This window comes from Chiloscyllium plagiosum, unplaced genomic scaffold (genome assembly GCF_037043375.1).
Source record: "Chiloscyllium plagiosum isolate Xiang-an unplaced genomic scaffold, Cpla_swu_hap1 HiC_scaffold_50, whole genome shotgun sequence".
In the NCBI taxonomy this organism is placed as follows: Eukaryota; Metazoa; Chordata; class Chondrichthyes; order Orectolobiformes; family Hemiscylliidae; genus Chiloscyllium; species Chiloscyllium plagiosum.
This window is the reverse complement of record NW_028270188.1, coordinates 50,858,564-50,870,636: the sequence shown is the minus strand read 5'-3', so window position 1 is coordinate 50,870,636 and position 12,073 is coordinate 50,858,564. Positions and strand designations below refer to the sequence as shown.

Genomic DNA, 12,073 nt, shown 5'->3' with positions numbered 1-12,073 from the left:
GTGCTATACAACCACCTGAAGGAGCAGCACTCCGAAAACACGTGCTTCCAAATAAACCTGTTGGACTATAACCCGGCGTTTGTGTGACTTTCAACTTTGCACATCCCAGTCCAACAACAGCATCTCCAAATCATGGCCACATCTGGATGACCCTCGATGGGCTGAATGGCACCTTGGTGGCTGGCGTCACGTGACTTTCAGCCCGCAGCTCGCCGTCTGACGTCAGAGCACGAAAGGCAGCCCCGCATTGGCCGATGCTATGGCACGTGACCAGCCTCCGCCGACGCTGCCGCCGCCGACGCTGCCGCCGCCGCCAGTGGCCATGTTGTCCGCTGCGCGCCGCTGAGGCGACCCCGAAACAACACACATAAATACATCACTATCTCTCCAATTCTCGGCGCCATGGATTCCTGGGTGCGCTTCACGGCGCAGAGCCAGGGCAGGGAGCGTATCTTCAGGTAACCTCTCGATTCGACACTCGGCCGCAGCCGAGGGTTTTGCGCATCCAAGCCTGATGGCGGCCTCGAGCGCACGCAATGGTTGGCGTTTTTGCCGACTTCCGGCTGAGCACCCCGCTCCCTATTGGGCCTGGCGCTGTCGATCAAACCTGCCGACCACGCCCCCTTTCCCCAGATCCGATCGAGTTTGGGTGAGAGCGCGCGGGGACACTACAACAACAACAACAACAACAACAACTTGCCCACTTGCAGCCCTGGCCACAAGACTCCCAGCAGAACGCAGAACTGCGGGTGCTGAAGGCCTGGGGCAGCAAACAGAGCTGGCTGGAGAAACTCAGCAGTGTCATGGAGCCAAAAGTTTTGGAGTCTGAAGAGATCAGTCCTGAAGGGAGCCATCAGAAGGAGCAAGAGGAGTTGGCCATGGGACCGTAAGGAGAAAGTGAGATCTGCAGATGCTGGAGAAGTCAGAGTCAAAGAGCGTGGTGCTGGAAAAGCACAGCAAGTCATGCCAAATCCGAGGGGCAGGAGAGTTGACATTTCGGGCTTAAACTCTTCATCAGGACCGTCGACTCTTCTGCTCCTCAGAGGCTGCCTGACCTGCTGCGCTTTTCCAGCCCAACACTTTTTAAACTCAACATAAGATCGGAAGGCATCGGAGCAGAAATTAGGGCATCGAGTCTGCTCCGCCATTTGATCGTGGATGATAGGTTTCTCACCCATATTTTCCTGCTTTCTCAGTGTAACCTTTGAACTTACCTATCTGTGTTTCAAATGACTTCAATGGCAACGAATTCCACAAATTCACCACTCTCTGGCTAAAGAAGTTTCTCCTTACCTCCATTCTCCTTCCCTTTAATCTAAGGCTGTACCTTCGGGTCCTCGTCTCTCCTGCCAATGGAAACATCTTCCCAACGTACACAGGGACTAGTTTGTGTGCGGAATGAACTGCCAGATGAAGTGGTGCATGTGGTTATAGTTACAATGTTTAAAAGACATTTTGATAAGTACATGTATCAGAAATGTTTGGAGGAATATGGGCCAAGTGCGACTAGTTTAGTTTGGGGTTATGGTCAGCATGGACTGGTTGGACCGCAGGGTCTGTTTATTCGAGAGCCTAAATTTCTAGTTGTTTAGAAGTTGGCTTCTAGTAGCCACTGTGTTTCCCCACGCAAATATTTCTCTCTCGGGACTGCAGAGGAGGCTCAGTGCAAGCTGGAGGTATAACACTTTCTGTTCCACTTGGGAACCCAGTAGACTTCAGGACACTATCAAGCTCAACAGCTTTAGGGCCTGAGCATCTCCTTCCATGTCCTTTACCCACTACCCACAGCCTAGGCACTGTCTGGACAGGAGTTGATTCGAGCACAGCCAACCCAATTATGCCAACTCATTGTCCTTGTTATCCGCTTTTCTCCTTCCCTGACTTACTATCAACCTATGTCTACCTAACTTTCTTTCTTTCTGGCTCCGTATGTACTCATTGACCCAGCTCTCTCAGAAATTCCTCCTCATCTCAGTCTTAAATTGCCTCCCTTTTATTCTGAGAACATGCCCTCTGCTCCGAGAGTGTTCCATGAGAGATTCTCATTTTCGCAGCATTTATCCTGTCATGCCCATAAGAATTGTATAGGTTTCAATGAGATCACCTCTCTTCTGGCTGTACAAGATATTGGTTGGGCCACTTTTAGAATACTACATTCAATTCTGGTGTCCCTGATATAGGAATGATGTGCTGAAACTTGAAACGGTACAGAAAAAATTTACAAGCATGTTGCCAGGGTTGGAGAGTTTGAACTATAGGGAGAGGTTGAATAGGCTGGAGCTATTTTCCCTTAGTACTGGAGGCTAAGGGGTGACCTTATAGTGGGTTTATAAGATCGTGAGGAGCATGAATATGATGCAAAGCCAAGGGTATGGGAGTCTAAAACTACAGGGCATAGGTTTAAGATTAGAGTGAAAAGATTTAAAAGGGATCTAAGGGGCAACTTTTTCACACAGAGGGTGGTGCATGGATGGAATGAGCTGCCTGCGGAGGTGGTGGAGGCTGGTACAATTACAACATTTAAAAAGCATGTGGATGGGTACATGAATAGGAAGGGATTGGAGGGAGTTGGGCCAAATGCTGGCAAATGGAACTAGATAATTTAGTGGCATGGATGAGTTGGGCCAAAGGGTCTGTTTCTGTGCTGTACCACTCAATGATTGTAAACTCCAGTAGGGAGAGACCCAACCTGTTTAGCCTTTGCCCCTGAGACAATCCCTCCATACCAGGGCAGCATGCGTTTCACTGTATTCTAATTCTAAATTCCTGGTTAACCTTCTGTGAACTTTCTCCAGTAAATAATATTTTTACTGAAACAAAACACTGATGCGTTTCCCACTTGCATTTGTAAAAAATGTTTTGTTCTTTAACAAACAGGCATTGAAATAGTTTGCAGTAAGACTGGGGCACTGTCCCCATTTTGTACATCTCCCCTTTAACATTTGAAGAAGATTTCCCACTACCAGTTTTTAATTTTCTTACATTCTTTCCTAGGTTTTAGATGAGCAGTCATTAAAGTAATTTGCAGTTTATACCTATACACTCTGGAGACGATCTAAGGACAAGATGCTGAAAGGGATTGACAAAGTAGATGTAGAGAGGATGTTTCCTCATCCACAATCTAGAAGAAGCGGTCATAGTTTTAGGATAAGGGGCAGCAGATTTGAAGCAGAGATGATTAGAAATTGTGTGGAATTCACAGCCCCGTAGTGTGGTGGACGCTGGGGCACTGAATGAATTCAAGGTGACAGACCGATTTTTTTTTTTAATTGAAGGTTGAAGGGCAATGGAGAGCGAGTGAGAAAGTGGAGTTGAGGCCGAGATGAGATAAGCATGATCACATCAAATGGCAAAGCAGGCTGGAGGGGTTGAATGGGCCTCCTCCTGTCCCTAGTTCTTGGGTTTTGGATCAACAGACTGGACCCTGCTGTCATTTAGTATCACTGTCACTGATGGCTTGTAAACATTCCTGATGAAGGGCTTATGCCCAAAATGTCGACTCTCCTGTTCCTCGGATGTTGCCTGACCTGCTGTGCTTTTCCAGAGACACGCTTTTCGATTCTGATCTCCAGCATCTTCAGTCCTCACTTTCTCCTTGTAATCCAGAATCTCAGGCTAATGCTTTGGGGACATCGGTTTCAACCCCACTATGGCAGATAGAATGGCAAGACTAGAGAAGACCATGAAAGCACTGCCCACTGTTACATATAGCCATCCTGTTCAGTATGCCACATGGTCAGTGGTTAGGACTGCTACCTCAAAGCGGCAGGGACCCAGATTCAATTCCACCATCAGGTGACTGTATGTATGGAGTTTGTACATTTCCCCCAGCATCTGTGTGGGTTTCCAATTTTCTCCCACAGTCCATCGATGTACAGCTTAGGGTGGATTGGCTATGCTAAATTGCCCATAGTGCCCAGGGATTTGCCGGTTAGAGTGGCTTGGCCATGCTAAATTGCCCATAGTGTCCAGGGATTTGAAGGCTAACTGAATTAGCCATGGGAAATGCAGGGATGGGTAGGGAATGGGTCTAGGTGGCATGTTCTTCATAGAGTCGCTGTCCCCTCAATGGGCCGAGTGGCCTGCTTCCACACTGCCGGGATTCTATTAATGTCCTTTAGGGAAGGGAAATCTGCTGCCCTTACCTGGTCTGACCTCCATGTAACTCCAAGCCCACAGCCAAGTGGTTGAATCTTAATTGTCCTTTGGCTAACAAATACTGGTGTAGACGGTAAACCATAAATGAACAAAAATAACCAGGAAACTCAAAACCAAACAAGGCACTCTCTCCACCTTTGGCCAAAATTAAATGCAGTCAAGAAGGATTACACCCAAAACATTGACTCCTCCACCTCCCGATGCTGCTTGGCGCGCTGTGTTCTTCCAGCCTCCTGTTTGTCTACTTTTGGATTCCAGCATCTGCCGTTTGTTTCATCTCTAACCGCAGTTATATGTTCAGCTGTCTCGAGTGGGACTCGATGGCCAGGGTCTGGGGTGGGGTGGGACAAAGAGCGGGGGGACGTTGCTGGAGGGTGTTGTGGAGAGCAGGGTGAGAACGTGACCCACTTTCGTTGTCTGTCTTTCAGAGCTGCTCAGTATGCCTCCGCTTTAATTGCTTACTCGCTGCAGAGAAGTGGAGCGAGCCCAGAGCTGGTCATCCACATCAAACAGTTGGAGGCGCATTTGAGTTTGGGACGCAAGTGTGAGTACACCAATCAGAACATAACACCTTGCCACATCTCTCTCTTTAATCATCTCAGTTCGGGTATGTGTGTCAACACTGGGGAATGTTACTCCTAGTCTGCTGATTCCAATGGGACCATGTTGTAGCCATGACAGGCATTGTTTACAGAGAAAAACTCCCTCGAGATTGTCACCATTAAACTCTGGAACAATGGCTCAGTGGTTAGCACTGTTGTCTCACGGTGCCAGGGACCCGGGTTCGATTCCACCCTCAGGCAATAGTCTGTGGGGAGTTTGCACATTCTCCTCGTGTCTGTGTTGGTTTCCTCCGGGTGCTCCGGTTTCCTCCCACAGTCAAAAGATGTGCAGGTTAGGGTGGATTGGCCATGCTAACTTGTCCCATAGTGCCCAGGGATGTGCAGGTTAGGGTGGATTGGTGTTTTAAAAAAATTCTCAAGGTCAGGTTCGTAGGAGAGTAGTCTGACACAGAACAAACGACCAAGAGGCGAGTCTGCTAGAATATGAGCATTTTATTCCCCGCAGCGTCGCCACAACCAGGTCTCATACTTACAACGGGTCTGGCTTATACTCACTCTACATGTTACCGGAACTGGGAGCCGTCAGTTCTCGTAGAGCGGTTGCCAACAACCCACGCTCGGCGGTTAAACGTAACCCCGGAGCAGACTCCCGGGTCTGGCTTATACTCACTCTACATGTTACCGGAACTGGGAGCCGTCAGTTCTCGTAGAGCGGTTGCCAACAACCCACGCTCGGCGGTTAAACGTAACCCCGGAGCAGACTCACCGAACTGGAGACTTTTCCAGCTGATATACTCTTTTCCAGATATAAACATTCATGTGAACAGCAGAGCAAGGCTAAAAAACACATTCCATTCTGGTTACATACAGATAAGAAGATTCACACGGGGAGGTGTGTAATAAGATTCACACGGGACTAAGCAACACCTCCATTCCGGTTAGATTCACACATGTATTGGGACACAATTTTAACCCTTTCACCACAATTGGCCATGCTAAATTGTCCCATAGTGCCCAGGGATGTGCAGGTTAGTGTGGATTGGCCGTGCTAAATTGTCCCATAGTGCCCAGGGATGTGCAGGTTAGGGTGGATTGGCCGTGGGGAATTGTCCCATAGTGCCCAGGGATGTGCAGGTTAGGGTGGATTGGCCATGCTAACTTGTCCCATAGTGCCCAGGGATGTGCAGGTTAGGGTGGATTGGCCATGCTAACTTGTCCCATAGTGCCCAGGGATGTGCAGGTTAGATGGGTCAGCCATGGGAAATGTAGGGTTACAGGGATAGAGAAGGAGGGTGAGTCCAGGTGGGATGCTGTTTAGAGGGTCGATATGGGAAAATGGCCTGATTCCGCATTGTAGGTATGAAACTCACAGCACAGAGTAAAGCTCCATAAACTCTTAAAGTAAAGCTTTCTTGACTCCTTTCAAAGCAAAGTAAAGCTTCTTCAATACTGTCACCTCAAACACTCCCAGGACAGGCACAGCATGGGGTTAGATACAGAGTGAAGCTTCCTCTACTCTTAAAGTTAAAACTCACTCTATTAAAGTGAAAGTAAAGCATCCTCATCACCGTCCCCATCAAACATTGTCAAGATAGGTACAGCACAGGGTTAAATTCAGAATAAAGTTTGCTCTACTCTTTTAAATTGAAGGTAAAACACCCTTTGCTCTGTCCCTATCAGCACTCCTAAGACAGGACCAGCAGAGAGAGTTAGATACAGTGTAAAACTCATTCGAGACCGGTCCCATCAAACACTGCCAGGATAGATACAGCACAAGCTTAGATGCATAGTTCTACTCTATTAAACTGAAAGTAAAGTTCCATCTACTCTTTTAAACAGAAAATAGAGCTATCATCATTCTATCCCCATCAAACATTCCCAGGTCATGTTTAACACAGGGTTAGGTACAGAGTAATGCTTCCTCAACACTGTCCCCATCAAAATTCCTAGAGCAAGTAAAGCATGGAGTTCGACACAAAGTACAGATCGGTTGAAACAGTTTTATCTCTGAGTCAATCCCCATTCCAGGGTCTTGAGCCCACAATTCAGCCCAACATTGCCAGTGCCAGGACTGAGGGAGCACGGCACTGTCGGAAGGTCACCGCTGAGGGAGCATGGCACTCTCGGAGGGTCAGCGCTGAGGGAGCGGGCACTCTCGGAGGGTCAGCGCTGTGGGAGCGGACACTGTCGGAGGGTCAGCGCTGAGGGAGCGGGCACTGTTGGAGGGTCAGCGCTGAGGGAGCGGGCACTGTCGGAGGGTCAGTGCTGAGGGAGCACGGCACTGTCGGAGGGTCAGCGCTGAGGGAGCACGGCACTGTCGGAAGGTCAGCGCTGTGGGAGCGGGCACTCTCGGAGGGTCAGCACTGAGGGAGCGGGCACTGTTGGAGGGTCAGTGCTGAGGGAGCACGGCACTGTCAGAAGGTCAGCGCTGAGGGAGCGGGCACTGTCGGAGGGTCAGCTCTGAGGGAGCGGGCACTGTTGGAGGGTCAGCGCTGAGGGAGCACGGCACTGTCGGAAGGTCAGCGCTGAGGGAGCACGGCACTGTCGGAGGGTCAGTGCTGAGGGAGCACTGCACTGTCGGAAGGTCAGCGCTGAGGGAGCAGGCACTGTCGGAGGGTCAGCGCTGAGGGAGCGGGCACTGTCGGAGGGTCAGCGCTGAGGGACCATGGCACTGTCAGAAGGTCAGCGCTGTGGGAGCGGGCACTGTCGGAGGGTCAGCTCTGAGGGAGCGGGCACTGTTGGAGGGTCAGCGCTGAGGGAGCACGGCACTGTCGGAAGGTCAGCGCTGTGGGAGCAGGCACTGTCGGAGGGTCAGCGCTGAGGGAGCACTGCACTCTCGGAGGGTCAGCACTGAGGGAGCGTGGCACTGTCGGAGGGTCAGCACTGAGGGAGCACGGCACTGTCAGAGGGTCAGCACTGAGGGAGCGGGCACTGTTGGAGGGTCAGCGCTGAGGGAGCACGGCACTGTCGGAAGGTCAGCGCTGTGGGAGCGGGCACTGTCGGAGGGTCAGCGCTGAGGGAGCGGGCACTGTCGGAGGGTCAGTGCTGAGGGAGCGTGGCACTGCTGGTGGGTCAGCGCTGAGGGAGCGTGGCACTGTCGGAGGGTCAGCGCTGAGGGAGCGTGGCACTGTCGGAGGGTCAGCGCTGAGGGAGCGTGGCACTGTCGGAGGGTCAGCGCTGAGGGAGCGTGGCACTGTCGGAGGGTCAGCGCTGAGGGAGCACTACACTGTCGGAGGGTCAGCGCTGAGGGAGCACTGCACTGTCGGAGGGTCAGCGCTGAGGGAGCACTGCACTGTCGGAGGGTCAGCGCTGAGGGAGCACTGCACTGTCGGAGGGTCAGCGCTGAGGGAGCACTGCACTGTCGGAGGGTCAGCGCTGAGGGAGCGGGCACTGTCGGAGGGTCAGCACTGAGGGAGCACTGCACTGTCGGAGGGTCAACGCTGAGGGAGCACTGCACTGTCGGAGGGTCAGCGCTGAGGGAGCGTGGCACTGTCGGATGGTCAGTGCTGAGGGAGCGTGGCACTGTCGGAGGGTCAGTGCTGAGGGAGCGTGGCACTGTCGGAGGGTCAGCGCTGAGGGAGCGTGGCACTGTCGGAGGGTCAGCGCTGAGGGAGCACTGCACTGTCGGAAGGTCAGCACTGAGGGAGCACTGCACTGTCGGAGGGTCAGCGCTGAGGGAGCACTGCACTGTCGGAGGGTCAACGCTGAGGGAGCACTGCACTGTTGGACGGTCAGCGCTGAGGGAGCGTGGCACTGTCGGAGGGTCAGCACTGAGGGAGCACTGTACTGTCGGAAGGTCAGCGCTGAGGGAGCGGGTGCTGTCGGAGGGTCAGCCGCTGAGGGAGTGGACACTGTCGTAGGATCAGCAGTAAGGGAGCCGGGACTGTTAGAGTCAGCGCTGAGGCATTTCCGGAGATGTGACTTTTCAAATGGGTCGTTAAACCGAGGCCTTAGCTGCCCTGTCAGGTGGGTGTTGAAGAATCCATGGCAACTGTTGGAAGAATTAGGAGAGTGGACCTTGCCCCCAGTACCCAGGAGACCAGGACTTTTCAGTTGACATTCTTAAGAAAGGATGACGTGGGTCACCATCATGTTGCTGGCTGTGGGAACTTGCTGTGCATAAATATTTCTTCTTTCCTTTGAGGGGGGTGGGGAAAGAAAAGGTTCCTCGAGCCTGCGCAGGGCATTGGCAGGTGCTGCACCAACGCGACCGGGGGCACACATTGATCTTTCCTTCTCCTCCACTTCCCAGTGTTCCGGTTGGGGAACTCGGCCGAAGCGTTGGAAGCCGCCAAGCGGGCCATCCACCTGTCGGACCTGGTGCTGCGGTTCTGCATCACGGTCAGCCACCTGAACCGGGCCATGTACCTGGGCTGCGACAACCTGCTGTGGGCCGGCAAGGTGGGGCTGGCCACCAAGCTGGACCAGGACAAGTGGAGTCAGCGCTCATTCAGGTAGGCCGCGGGCCCTGTCTCGCCCCCCCGCAAGCTCATCTCCCTTTCGCAGCATCTTGTCAGCACCTCCTTACCCCTCCCCTGTCCCCCCCCCCACCACCTCGTGTTAACGTCTGTGGAAGAGCGGTCCACTCGCATTCTCATATCGCCGTTTTGCTCCCCATCCATTGCTGAGGTCTTAGGTCCTACCACCCACCCCCCCACCCAAATTTCGTTTCTTTCCCCCCCCCCCCCATCGATAGGTCCTGCTAGACCACACCATCCTCATTAGACGAGGGGGTGTCTGTGACAAAAAGTGTGGTGCTGGAAAAGCACAGCCGGTCAGGCAGCATCCAAGGAGCAGAAGAGTCGACGTTTCAAGCTGGAACGTGGGGGGCTGAGAGATAAATGGGAGGGGGTGGGTTGGGGGTTGGGAGAAGGTAGCTGGGAATGCGATGGGCAGATGAAGGTGGGGGTGAAGGTAATATGTCGGGGTGGAGTGGATAGGTGGGAAGGAAGATGGACAGGTAAGACAGTTCAAGAAGGCGATGCCGATTTGGAAGGTTAGCTCTGGGATAAGTTGGTGGGGGAGGGGGAAATGGGGAAACTGGTGAAATCGATATTGTTCCCGTGTAGTCGGAGGGTCCCACGGTGTAAGATGTGGGGTTCTTGCTCCAGGCGTCAAGTGGTTGTCACCATCACCCCCCCCCCCTCATCTACCTATCACATTCCCAGGTACCTTCCCTGCCTCCAGCCCCACCCCCTTCCATTTATCGCTCCGCCTGCTTGGGTCCCCCCGCATTCCTAATGAAGAGCTTATGCTCGAAACGTCGACTCTCCTGCTCCACAGATGCTGCCCGCTGACAGTTTTGGTCACCCGGTTATAGGAAAGACATGGTTAAACTGGAAAGAGTACAAAGAGGCTTTACGAGGATGTTGCCAGGATTATAGGCCTGAGTTACAAGGAGAGGTTAGCCAAGGAATCCTTGGAATGATGGGTGACCTTACTGAGGTGCATAAAATCATGAGGGGCATAGATAGGATGAATGCATATAGTCTTTTTTTTTTCCCTAGGGACGGGGAATCAAAAACTAGGTTTAAGGTGAGAGAGGAAAGATTTAAGAAGGACCCAAGGGGCAACTTCTTCAGGCAGAGAGTGGGCTGCCAGAGAAAGTGGGGGAGGCATTAAGGACAGCAAAATTTTAAAAAACATTTGGTTAGGTACATGGATGGGCAAGGTTTAGAGGGACATGGACCAAAAGCGGGTAATTAGAACAAGCTGGGTGGGCCAGCTTGGAGCAGTGTGGGCCGAATGGCCTGCATCCAGGCTGCATTACTCTCTGACTGCCTCCGATGTCGTTCATTGGATCGGGGGTGAGAAGTGTTTGCAGAGTTCTGACCTCCCGTTTCCCCTGTCTCCTCTCGCGCTCTCTCTCTCTCTCTCTCTATCCTTTCCCTCCCCAGGTACTACCTGTTTGCACTCATCATGAACCTGAGCCGCGACGCCTACGAGATCGCCGCGCTGGCGCAGCGGGAGGCGCGGGCCCGGAGCAAGGTGGGCGCCGAGGCCGACGGCAGCGGTGGGATGCCCTCCGGAGCCAGCACCGCCCTGCTGGCCGGCAGCCTGCGAGCACGCCTGGGGCTGCTCTGCCACGTGCTGAAGGCCAACCCGCCGCTGCTCCTGGACGTGCTGAAGAACTGCTGCGACCTGTTCATCCCCCTGGACCGGCTGGGCCTGCTCAAGACCAGCCCCGGGGTGGTGGCCTTTTGCGGGCTCTCGTCATCCATCCTCTCGATCCTCACGATTTCCCAGCCCTGGCTGAAACTGAAGCCGTGACAGAGTCGTGGGGAGCCGGGCCCCCCCCACCTGACTGAGGGGACAGTGCGGACAGTAAAAGGCTCCATTTTCTTTCTGTTGCTAATTAAAAACCTGATTCGCCCCTGCTATGCCGGCCAGCAGAGGCAGGATGGAATAGGTGCGTGCGGCTGCCAGAAAGCAAAGTCTTGTGTGTTTAGCCAACGACCAACACAATCCGCTGGCTCAAGAAAGCGGGCGACAGAATCTGCTGAGTCGGTGAGGGACGGCCCAGCAGAATCCACTGGCTCGACGAAGCGACAAGCGGAATCTGCTGACCCGCGAAGAAACGACCAGCAGCGTCCGCTGCGTCATCAAGAAGGGGCCCAGCAGCAGAACCGGCTGACTCAGCAAAGTGACCAGCTGGCTCGACCAAAAAGGCCGAGCGAACGACAGAATCTGCCGACTCAACGGAAAGAAAAGGCGGGATCTGCTGACTCGGCAGGAAATGACTGGCGAATTCTGCTGATTCGACGGTAAACACGACCCGCCGTATCCGACTGATTGATTGATTGAACAAAGCGAGAGCTGTGGGCCTGGGCACGACGGTGACAGGAGAGCCCGTGACTCCCGTGCCTCGTCGCTGATCAGGAACACGCCCCCACAACCCCTCCCCCCCAAAAAAATAGCTCACTGGGTCGTAGCCTCAGGTTGGCGAGGCCCAGAGTGTAGCTTTGTCACTGGCACCTAGTCACATGGCAGCTTGAACATGTTGCGTGAGGAACTCAGCCAGCCCTCTGTACTCCAGCCTGTTGTCCCTCCCTGCCTTACTACCCCAGTGACCTGCGGCTGGTTTGACCTCCACAAACGTTGCACGTTCCCTCCCCTTTACCCTCAACCTGCTACAGTCCTGCACCCAGGGCACGGGCATTGAAGATCGCTCACCAGGAAAGGAGGTGCCTCTTGGACCTTGGCAACCGCTCTCTCTGGGTTCCATCTGTGCGTCAGCCACGTCACAATCCAACGCTCGTTTCGGTTTCCGTTTCCTGGGGTGAGGTTTTAAAAGAAAGCCGAATAAAAGGAATGTTGCAGCACGTGTGTGTTTGAGAGAATGTTCTGAGGTG

At 53.3% G+C, this 12,073-nt stretch overlaps 1 protein-coding gene across 1 annotated transcript; it reads left to right on the top strand.

Annotated features, from left to right (window-relative positions):
* Positions 1–300: 300 nt before the first annotated feature.
* On the top strand, positions 301–12,043 carry pex11b (peroxisomal biogenesis factor 11 beta). Its single transcript, XM_087985069.1, has 4 exons — positions 301–458; positions 4,587–4,702; positions 8,974–9,175; positions 10,619–12,043. The coding sequence occupies exons 1-4, from the start codon at positions 403–405 to the stop codon at positions 10,989–10,991; spliced, it is 747 nt and encodes a 248-aa protein (XP_087841195.1). The 5' UTR covers positions 301–402; the 3' UTR covers positions 10,992–12,043.
* The last annotated feature ends 30 nt before the right edge of the window (positions 12,044–12,073 follow it).

What these genes read in the sequence shown, in the direction of transcription:
- pex11b (XM_087985069.1), top strand. Translation starts at nt 403, where the DNA reads ATGGATTCCTGGGTGCGCTTCACGGCGCAGAGCCAGGGCAGGGAGCGT. An exon ending in TTTGAGTTTGGGACGCAAGT is followed by an intron (nt 4,703 to 8,973) that starts GTGAGTACACCA and finishes TCCACTTCCCAG; the next exon opens with TGTTCCGGTTGGGGAACTCG. An exon ending in TGGAGTCAGCGCTCATTCAG is followed by an intron (nt 9,176 to 10,618) that starts GTAGGCCGCGGG and finishes TTCCCTCCCCAG; the next exon opens with GTACTACCTGTTTGCACTCA.